At 40.7% G+C, this 23,214-nt stretch overlaps 1 protein-coding gene and 1 long non-coding RNA gene across 50 annotated transcripts in view; one reads left to right on the top strand and one right to left on the bottom strand.

Moving 5' to 3' along the window:
• The window catches only part of LOC141782345 (uncharacterized), a 221,876-nt gene that overhangs the window by 109,854 nt on the left and 88,808 nt on the right, over positions 1 to 23,214 (top strand). The gene's annotated exons all lie outside the window — the stretch shown is intronic.
• The window catches only part of clasp1a (cytoplasmic linker associated protein 1a), a 103,788-nt gene that overhangs the window by 35,653 nt on the left and 44,921 nt on the right, over positions 1 to 23,214 (bottom strand). For 48 of the 49 annotated variants that reach the window (XM_074658510.1, XM_074658511.1, XM_074658517.1 and 45 more), the window contains exons 9-19: positions 10,946 to 11,086; positions 10,627 to 10,700; positions 10,130 to 10,222; positions 9,847 to 9,992; positions 8,247 to 8,382; positions 7,994 to 8,064; positions 7,071 to 7,130; positions 6,437 to 6,514; positions 5,604 to 5,771; positions 1,549 to 1,595; positions 96 to 266 (exon numbers count right to left, since the gene is read on the bottom strand). In XM_074658510.1, coding sequence (XP_074514611.1) covers positions 96 to 266; positions 1,549 to 1,595; positions 5,604 to 5,771; positions 6,437 to 6,514; positions 7,071 to 7,130; positions 7,994 to 8,064; positions 8,247 to 8,382; positions 9,847 to 9,992; positions 10,130 to 10,222; positions 10,627 to 10,700; positions 10,946 to 11,086 — 1,185 coding nt within the window. Of the gene's footprint in view, positions 1 to 95; positions 267 to 1,548; positions 1,596 to 5,603; positions 5,772 to 6,436; positions 6,515 to 7,070; positions 7,131 to 7,993; positions 8,065 to 8,246; positions 8,383 to 9,846; positions 9,993 to 10,129; positions 10,223 to 10,626; positions 10,701 to 10,945; positions 11,087 to 22,607; positions 22,771 to 23,214 lie in introns of those variants that run through there. The other variant, XM_074658550.1, reaches the window with a different exon arrangement.

Raw genomic sequence — 23,214 nt, 5'->3', positions numbered from 1 at the left:
CAGAAAGAGTTCTTTCTTCACAACAGAGTGAAACTGCCGTACTGAGGCTTGTTTATCTGCTTTTAGAAGGTTAGAAGGAGATGACTGATGATTACCTAATGAGGCGTAGGACCCTGGGGGAAGGGCAGCGGCAGAGCTGAATGGCAAGGAGGCAGGGACGGTGGACAGACGGGACTTGGCGCTGGAGGCGGCGTTTACATCGATGTCACTACGGGAACGCTGGAGAGATCCAGATGAGGGCGACACCCTGGTGCTCACCAGCTTACCTACAACAGCACAGACATGAGAAGCAGACAGTCAACAGAGGCTGTTTATTTTAACGCATCACTTCCATCTAACTCTCTCCATCGAACCTTTTACTTTTCACTTCCACCAAAGAGTAAGACAGCCCACTGCCACAAGACTGTACTGTGACAATAGCAATAGTCAGCTGTGAAGCCCTAAGACTCATTATTTTTTCACATGTGCATTTGCACAGCTACGTACAAATGCACATGTGCATATACTAGGGCTGTCAATCGATTAAAATGTTTAATTGCGATTAATTGCGTGATTGTCCATAGTTAATCATGTTTAATCACAAATTAATCAAATTTTTATATGTTCAAAATGGAACTTAAAGGGAGACTCGTCAAGTATTTATTACCCTTATCAACATGGGAGTGGACAAATATGCTGCATTATGCAAATGTATGTAAATATTTATCATTGGAAATCAATTAACACAAAAAAATTACACAATTACAAAAATATGTTGAAGTCATAACCTGTCAAACTGCAGCCCAACAGGCAACAACAGCTGTCAGTGTGTCAGTGTGCTGACTTGACTATGATTTGCCCCAAACTGCATGTGATTATCATAAAGTGGGCATGTCTGTAAAGTGGAGACTCGTGGGTACCCATAGAACCCATTTTCATTCACATATCTTGAGGTCAGAGGTCAAGGAACCCCTTTGAAAATGGCCATGCCGGTTTTTCCTCGCCAAAATTTAACCTAACTTTTGGAGCGTTATTTATCCTCCTTCCATCCAAGCTCGTATGACATGGTTGGTACCAATGGATTCCTTAGGTTTAGTTTCATATGATGCCAGAAAGAAATTAGTGGCGTTACGAATTCACGTTAACGTGTTATTATAATGTTAACTTTGACAGCCCTAGTATATATAGTTTACAGTACATGCATAAATATATATGGTCTAAATATTAAAATGTATATTGCGTGTATAGCTTCTGAATATCATTCACTTTGATTTCTTATTTTGTCATTATCACTTGAAATAGTCCTTTATCTGTTTCCTTGCTCATTTCTTTTATTGCTGTAACGTGAATTGCCCGGGAAAGTTTTCTCTTATCTTATCTCATCTTAACCACTAAGCTACAGATTAGTGCTGTAGGGGACAGTATGGATACAAGGTCTGGATAAAGGGAGCATTACTCTGCTCTCTCCTGCTTTCTCCGTACCAACTTCACCACACATTGCCTTACTTTATACACTATTCTTGTCACATCTAGGGAAAGCCCCACATGAAGGGATAGAAAGTGGCTTACTCCTTGTTATGCTCCCTCCGATGACACTCTTCACAGACAATGGCCGGCTGAAAAAAAACAGAGATAGCACGACACATTTTAGTCTTTATGTACACATGCATACATCACATTCCAACCCAGTGAGCACCTGACACCACTAGACAGTTATGGTATCTAAGAATAAGAACAATTCATTTGAAATTATTCATGTGAAATGTATGGACTCGTTGTATTGGAAACATTAGCTTCCTGTGAGACGGAACAAATTAGCTCACCCCTCAAACACACACACACATACCCCCAAAGAGATGACCACAACAACTGCAGTGCTGACGAATTGAGTATGAGGTCATTAGTCAACACGCTCCATGGGGGAATCTATAAACTGGGTAAATGATGGCAATCGATCTAAGAGTGTGTGTGTGTGTGTGCACCGGTGGCTGTGTGTGAGAGCGCTCACCCGTCTGCTGCCAATCTGATAATAATTACCAATGTTTTTACAATCATATTCAATAAAACAGATTAGGATTAGTGGTTCCGATCAATTAAAATAGATGTGCAAAAGTTTAGAGAATACAGGAAAAGGCAGAAGGGAAGAGACAGAACAACACAGAAGAACAGAGGCTGCGGTCGAAAAGTAAAAAAATGATGTCCTAATGTCTTTTCTTAACCACTTTTCCTTGACCTCGATGGAAAACGTCACGAGGTCAAGGAAAGATGAGGAGGAGAATTCAGAAGGACTTAGGAAAAGACAACCACAGTGTTAAGAGAATCTGTCTGCACTTTCACTAGGCTCCGTAATTATGATGAGACGGCGGCGGAGGTTATTGACGCGGGTCTGCTGTGGTGAAACTACAATGTTCCAAAGATGGATTACAAAAGGCGCATGCTCGCCTCGTGTGTTATTAAATAGCTCCTTCGGTGACAGTGAAAGAGAGATATCGCCGGTCCTTCTGCTGCTGGAACACTTTCCATCAACAGATAATAAAGGATTATTTTACCTAACGAGGACAACCGGTGAGAAATTTTACTTCATTACCAAGGTTGGAATTGAAATAATAAAAGGAATATAGGCTACCAGTCAAACAAGTTTATATAAATATTGAATTCATTTTCTTTTTATTTTCTTTGGGTTTACTCATTTACATAAGAATACTTAATTAGATACAAATACAAGGTAAACCAACTTTTCCACTTTTTACAATGAAATTATTGAACACACAAATAGAACATGGGGTGCTTTTCATGTAAAATAAGATCAAATGAGTAATAATAAAAAAATTACATTTAGAAAAAAATAAAAATTAAACAAAAGATGGGCGTTTTGGGGAAATATACTTTTTCCACTCCTTCCAAATGTCCTCAAATTTATTTTCTTGAAGTTTCATTGAGAAAGTAATTCTTTCCATTACAAATATGTCATAAATAACATCGTACCAGTTGTCTAATGATGGGGTATCTGGTTTAAGCCATTTCTTAGTGATTGCTTTTCTAGCACCGACACTCAATATTCCAAATAAGTATTTTGTTTTAAAATTTGTGGATGTTGAATGTAAAACACCAAACAGTAGTTCGTCCCACTTAAAAACTATGTTTGTACCAAATATAGTAACTAATTCTGTGTAAATCTTACGCCAAAAAGAATTTACTTTTGGACAGGCCCAAAACAGGTGATAGTGGTTAGCTACCTGTGAGCCACAGTTCCTCCAGCAGCTGGAAGAACCTGAATGATGAGACTTCTGAACAGGTGTAATAAAAAATCTACTAACAGTCTTCCAGCCAAACGCTCTCCACAAGGTTGAGCTCGATATCTTCCATTGAAATTCACAATATTTTAACCAAACTTCTTCTGGAATGCAGCTATTAGTTTCGCGTTCCCATTTTTGTTTCATGTAGGTAGTACTTGCTACTACAGCATCCTGAAGTCCTCTATATATTCTTGAAATTACTTTAAGACCCGAATCTGTTTTATAGGCACTCATAAAAACTTTCAATAGGTTGTTTTCGAATGCCTTGTGACTCTCTAACTTAGAACTGTTTATGTGATGGCGTACCTGAAGAAATCTAAAAAAGTCGCTATTATTTATCCCATATAGTCTTTTCAATGTCTGGAAATCAGTCAATGTCCCCTGGTTGAAAAAAGTACAGTATGAGGAAAGGCTGCGATTAGCCCAACCCTTATAGCTTGCATCCAATTTATTTGGGGTGAAATCAAGGTCATGGGAGCACCATTTCAGAATCTTTATCTCTTCAAGTAAGCCACTCTTAGTGATGATATTTAACCATAATTTCAAAGATAAATTAATCCATCTATTACCTGTTTCCATTACATTTTTAATAAGTCTTTTGTCCCCTAACCGTGCCTGAATTGGGACTGTCCCAGATATATTCCTTTCAATTTCTTTCCATCTAGCTTGGTAATCAGAATTACACCAACAATACAAAGTCCTCAATTGGGCCGATATATAATAATTTTTTAGGCAAGGGAGTGCAAATCCTCCCTTATTCTTTGCCAATTGAAGAGTGTGAAATCTTATCCTTGGTTTTTTCCCTTGCCATATATAACGTGATATCAATTTATCCCATTCATTGAATTGTTTATCAGTTATTTCAATTGGAAGAGTCTGAAACAAATATAGTACCCTAGGCAAGATATTCATTTTCAAAACTTAATATTGGAATTAGATTCCATCTATTTATGTCTTCCTTTATTTTCTGATTTAACAGATTAAAATTTAAGGCATACAATTTTGTAAGGTCTTTTGGGATTTTTACTCCTAGATATCTAATGTGATCCAAATCCCAGTTTAGTTGAAAATTAGAATTTATGGTCTGACTAGGCTTGTATTTGAAACTTAAAATTTGGGTCTTTAAAATATTCAATTTATAACCTGAAATGGAACTAAAAACCTCCAAAAATGACATTAATTTCAAAATTGAGCTCTCTGGGTTCGACAAGTTAATTAAAACATCGTCCGCAAATAAAGAGATTTTATGATCTTGGTCTAACAATTTTATACCTGTAATATTTTTATCCTGAGTGATCCCCTGACTTAACGCTTCAATAAACAAAGCAAACAATAATGGACTTATTGGACAGCCCTGTCTTGTCCCTCTTTCCAGGCCGAATAGATTTGATACGGCTCCATTTAATTATATTCTTGCCTTTGGGCCATTATATAATGCTTGAATAGTTTTGATAAAGGTCTGGTGAAATCCAAATTGCCCCAATACTCTATATAAAAACTTCCAGTTAACTCGATCAAACGCCTTTTCGGCATCAAGGCTCAATAACACTGCCTCAAGTTTGTTTTCAACAATATGATCAATCACATGTAATGTTCGGCGAATGTTATCTTGAGTCTGCCTTTGCTGAATAAAACCTGTCTGATCTATACTTATTATTTGGGGGAGGATTTTTCCTAACCTCTTTGCCAAAATGTAGGTAAAGATCTTATAATCTTGGTTCAATACGCTTATCGGTCGATAATTCAAGTTTATCTTTACCCTCTTTTGGTATCAAAGAAATCACAGCTTCTCTCCACGAAGGAGGAGTGAATTCATTTTCAAGTTATAGAGAAGGGGTAGGACTATGTGTGTAGGCTGTACTTCTTCCTACTTCAGTTTGCTATATGTTTACTATTCACTTTGTTATTCTTGTTTTGGTTTTTACTTATTTGTTACTTGTTCGAACTAAATTAATATAAATAAAGTTAAACAAAAGGAATCCAAATTAGTATATGACTGTATGAAAATAATTGTTAAATTAATGCAAGATAAGTATATCGTTTGTTTTCATGAATGGCCGAATGGTGAGTCGCTTTAAATGTTGCAGCCGCAGGGAATTGTGGAGCAGCATTATCTCCTTTCCTTTCATAAAGGATGCTCCAGGAAGCATCGAAGCACCAACATTTAGAGAATTCAAACAGTTCTTATCATGGCTGCCACTTCCGGGTCATTTCACTCCGTTAGGAACCTTCCTCAGCAAAAAAAAGACTTCTCGACCGCAGCCAGCTAGTGGGTCATCTTAGGACTACAACCAAAGCACAACACTAGAAGGGCATCTTGGTTCTTACTTCAGACTCTCCTGGGAGGACGAGGAGGAACGGTCGGACTGGGGTAGAGACACGATGCTGTCAGAGCTCTTCAGGTGAGACTGGAGGGCCTTCTGATAGGTGGACTCCAGCCCCTGGAACAGATGCTCTGCCTCCCGGCTGTAGTGGCCATGGAAACCCCAATAGCACCTATAGGTGAGGGCAAGGAAAAGCAGAGGATATATGAACACATAAAACATAGACATAACAAGGTTCACCATAGGAATAAGAAGAAGTCTGTTGGGGCGCAATCAGCGTTAACGACGATGACGAGATGTCCGTCGGCAAATGAGCGGGGAGGCTCTGAGCGCCGGCAACATGGAGGGAAGCCAAACATCATTAATTTGCACATACCACCCACTTTGCAATGATACAAAGCTGGTTGCAAAGTCTCCTTTAAAACACTAAATATATCAACATGCAATATTGTTGACGAAAAAAACAATGAGACTAAAAAGTAGTTTAAAAACTTTTTAAAAAAAAGGTTACTCAGAGTAACTTAGTAACTCGAGTTAAAGACAACAACATGACAATAAAGAAACAATATTGATGATATATTGGTGGTATTTTAGCTAGATTACTAGATGATGATTATAAAACTGAACTGATGATGATTATAAAACTGTTTTACAGACTAAAACTACTAAAATAGTTCCAGTTTTCTTTGACTAAGATAAGACTAAAATGCCCAGATTTTTAGTCAACTAAAACTAGAGTTAAAAAAAACAGTGCAAAAAACTAACAAGGACATTTGACACGGGATTAAAACTAAAACTAAATTAAAATATCTTAACACTAGGTGCAATGTCACTTACTTTCTTGCAATGGATCTGGCCTCAGAGTCAGCATCATGTATGCCTTTTTTGATGGTCTCAGTCAGAACAGCCACATGTCTGGGGTAGTAAGGGAACATGGTGAGGAGGACACAAGCAGTTAACCCAAGACCACGTCAAGATAAAACCAGGAAGTATAGACTCAAATGCTAAACTAAAAAAAGTCCTGAGTATAAATCTGTCTTCTTTCTTGTTTTCTGTCTCTTCCAGTTTCATTCCTCTGGTGGCTCACAGGCAATGTGGCCACCCACAGAGGTTTTTCGCACCCTTTTTAAAGTCCCTGCTGCGGTTGTCACGGTTACAGTGATGGAAAGTCGCCTTATCGCTGGGGGTCTTGATGATGACGGTTCTCTCAGGACTCATCAATTTAATGGGCCTCATCAGTGGGGCATCCAACCAACACGTAGCTAACTCAAATGTTAGGGAACTCAAATGCCAACATGTGAGAGGAGGAAGAACTACACACAAACTCTAACTTTTCTCTGCCCACACACACACACACACATTACACACACCACCGTGTCCATAAGACACACACTACATGCACACTTGCCAAGTGCTTTGGTGGTTTTGCAGGAACTAACTGATATTTTTCTACTCAAGAGATACAACTGACCTTTCCAGTGTATTGGTGTGCCACTCCTGTAGCATGAGGTCTAGGAACTCATAACAGCGTCTGGAAACGGGACAAAGCAATGCCATGACATAGGATATTTAACATGGGAACAAAAACTACAAACAAAAGCACCACTATAAAAAACATTTACTGTATACACAAAATATGACATGTCAATTAAAGCAAGTGCAACACAAGCAATATAAAAAAAACATGTTTGTGATTTGAGGGGAGAATATAAAAGATAGAATTGTTTCTTGAAACTAACAAAGAACTAGATGTAAAATAGTATATAGTTTGAATATATTCATATAATATACTGTATAGTGCAACGCTGTATTACAGCTATTGTAGGTAAAAAAAAAATAATTAAGAGCCGGGGGAGGAGGGTAATAATCTGAGACAGAATTTAGGGGGAAAAAACTCGGACATTCTCTGAGATTAAAGTGATAAATTTCAAGAATTTCTTTTTTTTTTTAAATTGTGTTTTTTTTTGTCAAGGAAACACATCGCTTCTCTTTGCAATTCAGGGTTGATGAGGTCGATCCAACCTGGCGAAGTGAAGCGATGTGGTTCTTTGACCCAAAAAAACACTATTTTTCTGATTTTTTTTCTCGTAAATTTGTGACTTCGGAGAAAAAAACTCAGAATTTCTGAGATTAAAGTCGTAAATTTACGAGTAAAAATAAATTGAATATTTTGTGAGATTATTTATTTATTTATAACCTACAATGGCCCTAATATGCTGTCGTAATAATATATTTCCAACAGTTTATTGGAAAATAAATCAGTGCTCGATGTAAATGATTTTCTACTCTTGAAAATCATCAAAGAAAAAGTATGATTCTTTTTACTTTTGACCTGCTGTAACGGTATAAAAAGATGCCATATTTTCATTAGTAGCAGTATTAAGGTCCTCTTACCGTCTGACTGCTACTGATTTGCAGGTGCAGTTACTGGTGATGATGGGGATGAGACGTGGGTAGTGTGTGCGCTGGAAGAGAAAGCCAAGAAGTAAGGTTTCACCATTTCTAGGTACAATTATCTTTTCATTCTCACATAATGATGCTTGTGTGGTCTGGTGGTATACATGACAGCGTTGTAAAAGTATCGTCTCAGGGAAGAGGAATGGAAATATTTGCAGGGTGCCTGAGGAAACCCATCAACTCTCCTTACCCTGAGGATGAGGCGGATGACGGCCACTCCAGACGTGGCCATGATTTTAGCACTGTTGGGCACAAGGTTCAGCAGTATGGGCATGATGCTCTCCGCTCCGTGGTCAAACTTGTTACCCAGTATTGATGACAAATGTCTGACAAAGGGAGGACGAGGGAAGGACATGGTGTTAAAAGACAAGTGAACACCTCCTCTGATCTTCTTTCTCACAATACAAAGAGCACTGTGGCCGGTATGAAGTCAAAAGTACAGCTCCTCCAACGATTATGCTGTAATGTCTAAAAGTGTATTTCACTTTGTTCATTTTAACTAAAGGCTAAGATGCAAAGAGTGAGAACATTACTTGGGGAAATACATATGTAAGATTATTAAGACAGTTGGGCAGTCGTCTCGTTTTTGAGAGAACACAAAAGAGAGAAATTGAGAGACATAAACAAACATATCTAGGTTGTAATGGTTTAAAAACTGAAGAGAAATTCAATATGTGGTCTGCCTCAGCTGGGGAATGTTTGTGCTGGATTGAAAGGCGAACTGCGGTGGTGACGTTACAAGGGATGAGAGGATCCACGTACAGTAGCTCCCATCACTTCATCAACCTGCTGCTCTTTTCGTGCGTCTCTGCTCTGTTTCACCTCATCAGGGTTGTATTAAAACTTGGATGACGGATGTTTTTGGGTGGGGAGCACGCTGCTCGTTTCATACCCGAGCAGGGCTCATGTTCATTAGCTCAAGTATGTGGAAAGAAAACATTTTAGCATGGCATAGCCTAATCAGTTAGAGACTTGAGTTAATATCACTGCTGCCAATCAAAGCCATTAATACTACCCTGACAAAGCAACTGATGCCGATCCATAAAAGAAAACTGAATAACTGAAGCTGTTATCTATGCTCTCTTCTAAGCCACCAGACTCCTTTGACAAAGCAGTTATTTTACCTTGCAGAACACAGGGGTTGCTGCCGGTCTACCGCTGCCTTGTTTGGTTAGTTTGTTGTGTCATTGTGTGACTTCGGTGTTTTAAAGGGTTAGTTCAGAATCTGTGTTCTGTGAGGTCAAATTACTGTTTTTGTCAGTGGAGTCTGGTGGCTTTGAAGAGAGCACAGATGATATAACGGCTTCAGTTACCCGTCGAAAAGGGCTGTCTGACAGCAAGGTAACGCAGTGTAAATATTCTAAATATAGCGTACACTGAAACTGATATTGATTTTTTTAGGTGGGCCTTTCTTTTAGGTGTCTAAAATAAATTTTGTTGCTGCCCCCCGTCCACAGTAATACATTGCTTCGCCTCCATGTTGGTACTCCTGTCTGTTTCTCCAAACTGGGGGCGTGCCGACCGTCATGTACTGTGGGTAATACACTGGCTATGAATAAGTACCTCATACAACCCCACTTTAAAAAATCCAAACTATCCCTTTAAGGCTGATGTCTGAAACTGTGTGCACATGATGAAAATATGCTCTGTTATGACTGTTTGTCATTTATCAGGTAGTTCTAACAGGTTACCACTTTGAAGCTACCGTAAAATTGTAATTAACTGATGTGTCCCAAAAACATTTCAAATTCAGGGCGGGACAGCACATCCTCCTCAATTTCGGATCTTACCCCAGTGTGATGCAGGCCTCGCGGACCACCTGTGAGCGCAGGTCTTTAGCTGACATCTTGAGGGAGGCCTCCAGGAGACGCAGCTGCTGAGGGAAACCCTCGTACTCAGTTGCCCCGGCCAGCATGAGAGAACGGACCTTCTTCAGCTGGAGAGGAACAAGAAGAAAGACATAAATCAGTATTTCATCACTGGATCATGCACTTCCACCCTGTGTGTGTGTGTGTGTGTGTGTGTGTGTGTGTGTGTGTGTGTGTGTGTACGCATTTGGTTTCGGAGTCTTACCGCTACCACTCGGTGCTCCCAGTCATGTTTGTCATCAGACAGCACTTCTCTGATCTTGGACAGCTGGTCCTCTAGATCTCTGTTAGAGTAGATCTGGACACAGAGATAGGAGACATAATAACATTAGAATGAGCTATTTTACAATACTGCATATAACAGTACTTTAAAGGTTGAGATTTGAGAGAGGCCAGCTGGTAATAGTCCACACCATACAAGTTACATACAAAATATAAGATAATAAGTAGAGTTAATAGCGGTATTAGGGGAAACAAAAAAGCCAAAAAAATTAGAAAATATTACTACAGCTGTCACTGCTGTGTCCTGGCAGAGCCCTACCATGACATACTGGTTTGACATGGAGTGAGATGCAACACATTAAAAGATATAGCAGAACACTACTGAATTGTAAATCTTTCTCTAATCTAATTAGAGAACATCTTCCCTCCTCTGGATTTTACACTATCTAACAACACCAAACAATACATAGCTCAGCATACCTGGACTGAGGGCACGTCTTCAAAGGATTTGATGAAATCCTCTTCATCAACAGCACCGGCAGCTGCTTCTTTACCTTTGAAAAAAAAAAGAGGAATTGTACCTGAGATTCTAAACGTGTCTAAAGAACGATCTAAGCAGCAGAAAAGTGTTTATTTGATACCCGTTCAGCACACGCAGTGTCAAGACATTACTAGACATATTACTCACAGTAGGGAAAGTTACAGCTGTAGCATTGTCACAATTACTAATGTTGAAAGCACTGAAAGGGTAAATGTGTTAGAGCTGTGTGCAGCTGTGTGGACTGAACCCCTTCCTTACTTGTGACCTTAGTTGTGGTGGCTGAGCTGGGTCTTCTAACAGAGCTCACTACAGTCCTCCTGCCACTGGGGGGTGCTTTGGATGATGACGAGGAGGAGGACCGGCCTCCATCCACAGAGTCTTCATCCTCAAAGTTCTTATCTGCAATGACAGAGGCAGAAAAAAGGAAATTGTCATTGTAAATTTGTCATCGTCATTTGAAACCGTGAAAAAAAAAGGCGATGTCTCAGTGACTGTGTGAGAGATGCTTCCCATAAGGATCAATAAATCATTATTCCCTCATCATTCAGAGACACATTGCTCCCCTCAGAGACGCTCTTCCTGGTAAGTATTAGGGCATCATCCTTCTCTTCTCATTAATCTGCGTGCTACAGCAGACCCTGAGTCATCTCTGCTGTTGTCTGACCTCTGCCTGCCTCAGGGAAAGAGTACAACGCAGTCAAATCTGTCAGGTTTTGTGTGTATATGTATTAATTCAGCCTTTATCTATCCATCCATCTGACTTTAATCTGGTGTGGCAGCCATGCATGGATACACGGCCCCTCTGTCACCTGCCCAACGTGACCATTCACATGAGGGATTAGCCCGGGGCAGATGTGATGGTGCTGGGTGGTTTGCCGGCATGGCAACAACGGGAATGTTTGCAGCTTAGGTCATTGTCTATTTGTGAGGACATGTAGATAAATAGAATTGATTTAAAAGGGAATGAAGCCCACCCCTTTTAGCTGCACATAAACATTGCTTTCATCAATTGATCACAGAACAGTGATCAGGCTGATACACAAAACACAGCTCCTTAAATATCCCCGCTGCGAAGCCACGAGCATGACATCTATCACAGACGGACAGACACCACAAAAAAACGTGGAAGCCAGGGACAAAAAGGCAACATGTTGAGAGATTAAAAGGTGGAGACAGGAAAGAGACGTACATCCAGAGAATTCAGAGCAATGACTGAAAAAGGAGATGACAAAAATACCAAGAAATCCATGAGAGCAACAGCAAGCAAGAAGAGAGCGGAGGAGAGAGAAAAGAGGAGATTTAAAAATGCATCATTCTTACGATCGCAGATTTTCTTGCACATCAGCTTCTTAAGCATGTCTCTGCCTCACCCTCTAACACGCTCTCTCTTTTTCACCAGGCAGCTGTCGACAGGATGCGTGTGTGTGTGTGTGTGTGTGTGCTCTGCATCTGCCTCTGTTGCACGCTGGGCTCTGACAAAGTGCCAGACTAACCACCCCTAAAGCCTTCCTCTCAGAGTTCAGTGTGTGTGTGTGTTGATGTGAGGGTGTGTTGTGGTGATGCTGTTGGACTGTAGGGACTCTCGTGGTGAAAAGAGGGAGGGGTCTATTTTTGTGAGATCACCTTTTTTGTGTTTACCGAGTAGACACACTCAACACTCAACACCAACAACCACAAGCTGGCCTCACAAGCCTATAAATATCCAGCTAACAAGGCCAGTTATATATATATATATATATATATATATATATATATATATATATATATGTGTGTGTATATATATATATTAGAGCTGTCAATCGATTAAAATATTCAATCGTGGTTAATCGCATGACTGTCCATGATTAATCGTGATTAATCGAAAATGAATCACATTTTTTTATCTGTTCAAAATGTACCTTAAAGGGAGATTTATCAAGTATTTAATACTCTTATCAACATGTGAGTGGACAAATATATGTATATATATTTATTATTGGAAATCAGTTAATAACACAAAACAATGACAGATATTGTCCAGAAACCCTCACAGGTACTGCAAATCATGACATGGCAAACTGCAGCCCAACAGGCAACAACAGCTGTCAGTGTGCCCCAAACAACATGTGATTATCATAAAGTGGGCATGTCTGTAAAGGGGAGGTACCCATGGTACCCATAGGACCACTTTAAAAATCGCCATGACCGCTTTTCCTCGCCAAAATTTAATGCAGGTTTCAAGCATTATTCAACCTCCATCGCAACAAGTTAGAATGGTACCAATGGATTACTTATGTTTTCCAGTTTCATGTGATACCAGTATCTTCACTCTAGCTTTAAAACTGAACCCTGTATATTTGTATATACAAATATATATATATAAATATATACATGTGTGTATGTATGTACTGTGTATATACAGTACATACATACACACATACACAGTATAATGCATATATACAGCATATACATACATAAATATTATCCAGATCCGAACGCTCCAAAAATCTGAGCTCACCCTGCCTGATTCCCACACGTACATAAAGGCTAATAGCTTGAGCACCTTAACACAAAGCACAGCACGCCACACTGAGAAGAGTATTGATTAGAGCTGTCAGAGGGGCTGTTCTCACCAGCGCTGACACAAATGTCGAGGTCATTTATCTGTGTGTCGGGGGAGCAATTAGAGCTGCATGCAACATGCTATGAGCAATTGAAACTCGCATGTGCACATACAGACACACAGAAAACAATCCATGCACGCACGCACGCACGTACGCACGCACGCACGGAGGAGAGATGCCTCCTTTGCAAGTTTTTAATGAAAGACAGCGTACTACTGAGACCACCATGACTTGTAACAGTCACACTCCTACACCGACCACACCTCCTTCCAGACACAGGGCAGTCTGACACAAACAGATACACAGGAAGCACGGCAGAGAAAGAACAGACAATATTACAGTTGGCAACATCCTCTCAGGGAGGAAAGGATCCAATGAACAGCATCAATATTCTTTGATACTGACTTGAAACTGATATGATTCACAGTCTCAACTTATTTGTTGAGTTTTTTTTTTAACAACACATCACATTTCACATGCTTCATAGAAGCACAGCACGAGAACAGTCTGTTGTTTGGGCAGCTGGGGATATTTTATTTATTTATTTAGCCTTTATTCAACCAAGAGGGAGAATGAAGCACCAACCAACTGCCTTTCAAAATCTATCTTGTCTTTCTTGGTCAGCGTAGTCTGCCCTGTGGATTCAACTCGGCTTGCCCTTGCCGGGAGCATTTCCTCCATCGCGAGTGCCTTTAGGTCGGCCTGGAAAGTCCCAGGGTGAAGGTGGCTTGCGGGCCACGGCTTCAGCTGTGATCTTTGCAGCACCACAGTTCTCCTGCTCCCGCCATGACTGACGGTCTGCGGCAATGTCGGCAATCTACCCGACCCATCTTGAAACACGAACCAGGCTTTGTGAGTGTGACTTTTTTGCCATGTCATCGCCATTCATATCTATACAACCAATGTGTTTATGATGAAATGTGTTACTAGAGTACAAAGCGGTTTACAAGGGCACAGAGTTATTCATAGATATAGCATCTTAATTTGCTCTCAGTGTGCACCAGATTGATGCAATTCATTTTAAAATATACAACATTTTCTTCCAGGGGAAAATGCGCCCAGACCCCCCTAAAGTGTCTGAGGTCCACCCACCACAGTCTCACAAAATCCTGCGGGAAACACTAAAAGGGAAGCCAGTGCTGAAGTGCCTTAAACTTGCATTCTTTCTAGTGGCCAGCAGGGGGCGACTCCTCTGATTGTATAGAGGTCAATGAGAAAATGAGCCTACTTCTCACTTGATTTATTACCTCAGTAAACATTGTAAACATGAGTTTATGGTCTCAATCGCTAGTTTCAAGTCTTCTTCAATACAGTATGATGTTCATTTAGAAACAGAAAAATAGACGATAAAGCAGGGTATGCTTTAGGGCGTGGCTGCCTTGTGATAGACAGGTTGAAAGTTAATTAGAACATTTTTGGTCGTCTGAAAATACAAAAGTCTATGGAAACACTGCATATTATATTGTTAGTGAATGTGTCCAGCAAGACAATGGGACAACAACAGACAACTGTTAGTAAAAGAGAAGAAAAATGGGCTTAATTTAAATATATTTATATATATGTATATGTATTTATATATAATTTTAAGGGAAATATAATCTGAAATAACAATTAATTGTTTTGGAAAACATTCCCAGCCAGACCACAGGGATATATCAGTGTTATTTAACCATTAAAAACATCATGCACAAACAGTACATGGTTAGGTCCTTTTCAGGAATCAAGGATGTGCTACCTTCTATGTGCACTAGGTGTCAGGATACACTGAAACACATTGAAGCACTCAAAGTTGCTGAAGCTGCACAGTCACCAGTAATCTGTCTCTGAACCACAGATTTATATAATAGGAGGGATTTTCTCTCCCCTCGCTGTACTCTTTTAGAAAAAGAATAAAAGCCCAAAGGCATGAGAAAGTTCAGGAAAGTAAAGTTATTCAATGTTCTTTGCTGGCTGACAGCTGGGAGGCTGAGACAGAGGAGGGGGGTCTCTCTCACACTGTCTTCACCTCTACCCCTTTTAACCCCTGGCCCTTCACACAGGCCTATGGTTCAGCCTGTAGCCCGTGGGGTTACATAAGAGACATATGACTGGTGACCAGTGTTATGTCATAACAAAGATGTCTTGTTTTGCTGACAAACTATAGCGAGGCTGCTGGCAGGGCAGGAAATTAAGCTTCTGGTCGCAAACATTTACCAGTACTTTGCCTTGTTTTGGCTCTCATTTTATTTTCTACCACACCAATTTACTAAACCACATGTGTTTTGTTGACTCAGAGAGCTTGCCTCTACCTGTTTAATCCAGACAGGATTTAAACCTGCAGCAGGCGGAATGTTTTTGGCATTATTAGGCAAATATTCAATAATAACCTTTTTTTTTTAAATTTTTTAACCTTTCTCATTTTACAGATAAACAGTACAGTACAAGATGTTTCTGAAAACATTTGAGGCGAGAAATAAGACATTACAGTACAGAATATTGATTCATATTTGATCAGCGCTGCCTAGTTTGATTGTTTGATCGGAGTTTGCGAGTGATTGACAGCTGCTCAGAGATGGCAGGCCTCCAGCTCGGCTCTGATTGGTTGCTTTCCTCCGGTCTGCGAAATCTTACAGAGGCAGAAGATTTTTTTCAAATTACCTGTCTCATGCACTACTGACGGGATATAGTGACTGTTTTATAAAAATAACTTTTTTAAAATCAGATTTGCTCCATTTCTACCCACTGCTGCTTTAAGTCTGTCAGATATCTACCGGGGAACTGAGCTCTTGCTCTCTTGACAGCCAGGCAGAGGAGGAGCTTGCTCTGACTGTATACTGTGGCTGCTGCTAATGAGGGGTTTTGTATTGTTAGGGTGTTATTTGCTCATCACCGAGATGCAGTAGGAAGAACATTTTGCTGATCAGTCAACTGATGACTCATCTGGTTCCTCTCTGAACACCCCAAAAAGATATCAGAAGGCAGGCTTTGATTCATTTATCTGTGTCAGAAAATGCTGATTGAATAGATAGAATAGCACGGCCAACTATGAATATGGTGTCCTATATTCAGCAACAGCACCGATGAAACGATGGTTACAGCTAATGCTTTCATTTCTTTATTGTTTACTGCAAAATAAAATGTTAAAATTAAGCAATTTGTCTAATAGTCTATAAAATGTCCGAACGTAGAGAAATATTGTTCCTATAGCCTCAGCAAATGTCTTCAAATAGATTGTTTTCTCTGACCTAGAAGTCCACAGCCCAATGACATTCAATTCACAATTAATTCAATTCATTAATGATAAAAAAAAACAGAGAAAAATGCAATGTTTCAGATATACTGTGTGGGTAAAAAAGGCCATTCACTGTGGGAGTGATATTTTCACAGCACACAGACAGAACAGAAACACATTATTGTAGCCTGGCTTGTTCTGAGGACAATGAGCCGGCTGTCCCACTCAGACTTCACTACAATCAGCTGAAGAAATGAGGAACAGAAGCAGAGAATTGACTGGCTGGTTACCCAGCGGCCATGTAAGGCCACCAGTCTCTTATTCAGACCAACTAACCCCCGCGGATTTCTTTCCAGGCTGTCTACTGCTTTTTACCAGACTGTTTTTAAAGCAAACTAGAATGGCATTCGGAGAGCGCAGACCTCCACCCCCCTCTACGTTCAGCTTGCGCCATCATCCACGTGTATTTTTGTTTATGTTGTGATCAACTGTACGTAGTACATTTACTAGACAGCTGGATAGGAACAGAGCTGAAAAGAAAAACAGAGTTTGTGTACATATACAAATGTGCACTTAAAGGTCCATTGTGTAGGATCTGGCGGTATCTAACGGTGAGGTGAGGAGATTGCAGCGACCTGAAGCCTCTCCTGTGTGCCAAGCGTGTTGGAGAACTACGGTGGCCGACGCGAAAACGCGAATGGTCCTTTCTAGTGTCATCTGGAGCAGAGCCAGTGCCTAGAGAGTGTGTGTACATGTGAAGTGAGCGGTGAAGACAGAGAGCGGCGGCAACGGGAGCGAGTAACGGTGCAACATGGCGGACTCCATGGAGAGGACCCGCTCCGTATGTAGATATAAACGATTCATTAGCTAACAAAAACACAATCATTCTTATGATCAGGTGATTATACACTAAAGAAAACATACTTATTAATGTTATATTACATTTCTGCCAATAGATCTCCCTAATTGTTACAAACTGGTCCTTTAAGCCTGCTCGCCCCAACTCTCAGCCACTGAGGCTGTATTTTGTAGTGACTAGCACAGATATTCAGTGCAGTTGGCATAGATAACCCTGGCCTGAGTCCTGGCAGAGGGGCCACTGCTACAGCGGCCTCTTATTGTGCCCCTCAAAGGCTCCCTTTAAACATCAGAGTCACTAGGACAGAGGGGCCGCTGGCCCATTTCACTTGACAGAGAGCATGAGGAAGACAATCCCATCATTCAGTACGCTGGTCACAGTTTATACTCTTGTCTCTCTCTCAACTGTGAACTCACTATTAAAATCAAAGCAAGCTGCATCTCAGCGATACCTTACACTTAACAAGTTATGCTATGAGGTGACTCATAATGAAAGCATTCATTAGCACGTTGTCTGTATATTTGTTATTGTCACCAAATCCCTTGAAAGACCAAAACGAACAATATATTGATTATTTGAGGCTATCATGTTGTTGGTTTTTGGTCTTTTCGTGACATTTGCTGAATAAGAAAACATTTGAATAGATCAATCCTTATCCTTTAATATCAATTGATCTTAAAGTATTTGGGATTGAAGTGTAGTTCCAGCATCATGTTCATCATTTATATACCACTTTTAGCAGTACATAAAATCACTACTGTGATTATATGATTAAGACTACTCATATATATATATATATATATATATATAATTGATTTATTTACTTATTTGAGTCTTCTATTTCCCAAGTATTCCCTCTTTGTCTGAATGCATCACAAAAAAATACAGTTTAAAAAACACCTAATGTAGGGAAAAGGCTTTTTTCAGAGCCTCCTCCACACTATGCAGCAGCCCACATAAGAAAACACATTAAGCTCTTCGCAAAGCAGGGCATGTGTGTGTGTGTGTGTGTGTGTGTGTGTGTGTGTGTGTCTGTGTGTGTCTGTGCGTGCGTGTGATGATGATCAAAGGGCTTCCTTAGAAAAAGGATTCAGCCCCCACTGGTGTTAACCATTTCCTTCATGGTGCAAGATATAATACTACACACACACACACACACACACTTACATAAACACACAGTGTTCAAGCACCTACGCAGTGGCGCTTGTGTCATCCCAAATCCATAAGTAGCGGGGCCTAGCTGACACATGAATTGGGTTTTGACAGTCTAATAATCCCGGGAACCAAATTTCACCTTCAGAGCCCGAACATGCATGTTATTTCTCTTTTTATAGACTGATCCAATGTGATATCACGTCTTATCATTATATCAACCTGCATTCCTTTAAGTGGTTGGAGGGATGTGCCACTTGAATCTAGTTAGTGCCAGAAAGATAAAATTAGTTTGCTGCTCATCCCAGCAGAACTCTGGGGAACAGACGGACTTGCGGTGTCCACAATGTTAACGGAACGGCAAAGAACTGGAATTGAAGATGCTGAATGGTAAATGGTAAATGGACTTGGACTTATATAGCGCTTTTCTAGTCTTCCGACCACTCAAAGCGCTTTACACTACATGTCAGTATTCACCCATTCACACACACATTCATACACTGATGGCAGAGGCTACTAAGGTGCCAACTTTGCCCATCAGGATTTAATCTAAATACTCATTCACACACCGATGGCTATGCCTCCGGGAGCAATTTGGGGTTAAGTGTCTTGCTCAAGGACTCATCGACATGTGACCCGGAGCAGCCGGGGATCGAACCACCGACCTTCCGATTGGTGGACAACCTGCTCTACCCTCTGAGCCACAGACGCTGAAGGCAGCTCATGCACACCCACACAAAGCCTATGGGATTAAGCCAATTACAAAGACGTTGTGTGATTGTGTTGAGGAAACTGAGAACCAATTGGCCGATGTACCAGGATTACGACAATCCTCCCATATTCACAGTTTCACGTTTAAAGACTGCTGGCCGACCGTCCTCTCTGTGCTTCTAAATACGGCCTCTATTTGAAGCTTCAGTTTGCATTATGCATTGATCTGCTATAAATGGTCCCCATACAGAACCAGACAGACACATAGAAACTCTGACAACACTGACAGTCCCATTTATAAACAGTCAGTTATATAAGAGAAGCAGCTAAATCAGGCATACTGTTCAGAGCAGGCTGTCTCTGTTGTTGGTGGTAAACCTGTCAGTAGCTACACATTGGAAGGTTCAATCTATCATGACCAGATGCTATTTTTAGTGGAACTACAGCTGCAACAATAAGTCGATTAATTAACAATTGGCAGCAATTTGGATAATCAATTAATCATCATTTGATAACGTCACCATGTCTCTGGGAACTTGGGATATGCTGACATGTGACAGACCAAACAATTAAAGTTGCAGTTGGTAACTCTGAGCAAATATGATAAAAGGTATTTTTTTCACTATATGCTGACAGTAGTGCATGAGACAGATAATCTGTGAGAAAAAAAAATCATGTTCCTCTGCGCTCATAATGGCATTTGCAAGATTTCACCACGCCCAAAGGAAAACAACCAATCAGAGTCGAGCTGTCTCTAACGCAGCTGTCAATCACTGCTCATGAAACTCGTAAACTCCGATCAAACTGTCAAACTAGGCAGCCCTGATCAAATATGAATCAAGACTCTGTTACTGTAATGGCTATTTCTCTCCTCATCTTGTAGTGTACTGTCAGTGTCCGGCCAGTGGGCGGTGCTTGGTTTTTGGGCTCGACTGTTTTCAACACGGCGGCCGGGTCACAAACTTTCTCACTTCTCACAGAAATAGGCATTACAGTAGCAGAATATTGATTCATATTTGATAAGCGATGTCAGGTTTGACCGTTTGATTGGAGTTCATAAGCAGTGATTGACAGCTGCGTTAGAGACTCCTCGGCTCTCTGTGATTGGCTGTTTTCCTTCGGGTGTGGTGAAATCTTGCAGATGCCATTAGGAGCAGAGGAGGACACAGAGGAACATGAATTATTTTCACAGATTATCTGTCTCATGTACTACTGTCAGGATATAGTGACTGTTTCATATTTGCTAGAAATGACCAACTGCAGCTTTAAGTGATTAATCAAAACAATAATCAGTAGATGAATTGATAATGAACATACTCATTGGTGGAACCACAAACCAGCATGCCCTGCATGCTGACCAATAGTCAGCCCAGATACAGCTCCTTACTACTGTTTGTCTATTTCAGATTCCACGCCCAATATTGTTGTATACAGAAAGAATGTCTGCAATTATCTACAGTCAACTGAGAGTATAAGATTACAGAATGCATGTTATCCCAGATTGGCATTTATTGATTTAACCGTTCAATTCCCTTCTATACAACTGACACCAGCATGAATGAGTAATAAAAGAAATACTCTCATCAGTGCTCTGCATCGGCCAATTAACCTAATGAATCTTCAGATTGAGATCTGTGCACTTTTGGGGGGGGGTTAGCTGTATTGCATTATCCTAAGAGGCTTACAATGAGAGCAATTCATTGTGAGAGTAATCAAAATGCTACAACAAAATCCTGCTGTAAGGACCACACAGCTCAGACTCAGAGATTCTAATAACAGATTCCTGGTGTTCAATTTAAATGAGTCCAGGTAGAAAATATCTTAGTTTTCTGCAAACATCCCTGCTGCAACTCGCAAAGTAATGCAATAAGATTACTCTGATCTCATAACACCTGCACCAAAAGTTCAACAACATGTAGATAAATATATATTCACCTACTCAGAAGCATTTTGAGGAAAAGAAGTACACTGTTATTGTATGCCAGTAAATAATGCCAACTAATGGCAGTGAAGCACTTCTCTTACACGTTATAGGACCGCTGTGGAGGCAGTAGAAGACAAAAATATTCAAATGTAACTCAACAACAAGTAATCAGAAATGAACCGGTTTATAAATGGATTGCATAACAAATTGTGTAAACAAGGCAAAAGTGAGCATGGCTCACATTCCCCCGCTCACTGCTTGACCCCTACTAGAGTGGGGCCAAAGGTTTGGCCCTTTTGGACCCAATGGAATTAGTCTACTGAGCACAATCTAGCTTGTTATTAGCTCACCCTCCTCAAGTCCAGGGTGGCCAAAATTTCAAAAATGTTGGCCACCCTGGACTTGTAACCCCCAAAGGGCACAACTAGACCACACTGTCAACCATCATACCAAATATGAAGGTCTTCAGTTAAATAGTTTCTGAGGTCTGCTACGGAAAACGAAATTGAAGTCGAAAAAAAATCACAGTTTATGGCCAAAATTTCTTGGGCACCCTGGACTTGTAACCCCCAAAAGGCACAGCTAGACCACACTGGCAACCATCATAACAAATTTGAAATTCTTAAGTTAAATAATTTCCGAGTTCTGCTCCGGAAACAAAATTGAAGTTGAGAAAATCACAGTTTTTGGCCAAAATGTAAAAAATGTTGGGCATTCTGGACTTCTAACTCCCAAAAGGCACAACTAGACCACACTGTCAACCATCATACCTAATTTGAAGTTCCTAAGTTAAATAGTTTCCGAGTTCTGCTCCGGAAACAAAAGTGTTACACTCAAACGGACAGAAGGACGGACGGAAGGACGGATGGAAGGACACGCGCAGCACTATATACCCCCGACTACGTTGTCTTACGTTGTATAATTACAGACATCCATTTGGAACAGTTCACACGTTGACACTAACTCTCCCAGAGCTGGACCGAGATGAAACATGTGCTGGGATGCTTCAGGCAAGCTGTCACTCAAGGCACTGAGAGGAGACTGGAGACTAGACTGTCAGATACGTAAGAGGCATGACATGGAACATTATATAGTCCTGTGCTGGAGAGACTCCTGCTGCAGTACAGCAAAACAACCAGCATTCACTGAACACACGCAGCAGAGATAAACAGTAGATGTGAACACAGTACACAAGGTGGCTCCTTCTTCACGCGCACTTACTTTATTACATAACAAGACTGAGTCAAAATACAGCTGAAGAAAAACTAACAGTAGGAAAAAAGATTATATAGGAGAGTGAAAACTGTTATTTTCTCCTTATCGAACAGTACTCCGTCACCACTCCACACGCACAGACAAACTCACAGCCACTGGGGAGATGGATAATCTTTGTGCCATTCAACTCTGTATTAAACATGTATGTGATCTGACCTTAGCAAAGATTCTATTTGCAGTCTTACCTTCTCCAGCTGTCATGGTGCAAAGCCGCCCTCAGCACTGAAGCCAGAGGAATGAAGAATGCTGCCTCACAGCTGATAGCTCAGCTCTCTCTCTCTCTCTCTATAGTCTCTGCACGGTATCTCTCGCCCACTCACTACCTCTCAGTGGTGCAAGAGAAATGGCTGCTTTGTTTTGCTCTCTGTCCCCTCCTTCCCTCCCTCTCTTCTATCTCTACCTCCCCCCTCTCTTTTCTTTTCCTCCTTGCCTGTGTGACCCCCTCTGCCCCCACCTCTCTCATAAGGAGATCTGTACGCACATCACAAGACAAGATGAGACACAATTTGGGAATTTACTCAACCTTTACTCTAATATACCTTTACTCTTATATATTAGTTTGCGAGTGCTCCTCTCTCTTCTTTTGATTTCTCATCTCAGCTCATCCTCTGTCCACATTAACACCAGACAGACATTCTTCTCAGCTCTGAGGCAAACGGAGTGAAATTAAAATGAGTCGTCATCTACAGTCCCAAAGTTAATTTCAGTGCAGCCGTGAAAGAGAGAAACGGAGCCCGTGAGGAGCCAGGCAGCTGATCGTGATGAATATGATGCTCGACTATCTAATGACTT

The sequence above is a fragment of the Sebastes fasciatus genome, chromosome 14, assembly GCF_043250625.1.
Source record: "Sebastes fasciatus isolate fSebFas1 chromosome 14, fSebFas1.pri, whole genome shotgun sequence".
NCBI lineage: Eukaryota > Metazoa > Chordata > Actinopteri > Perciformes > Sebastidae > Sebastes > Sebastes fasciatus.
Note: the sequence above shows the minus strand (reverse complement) of the source record. Positions and strands in the feature narration are given on the sequence as shown.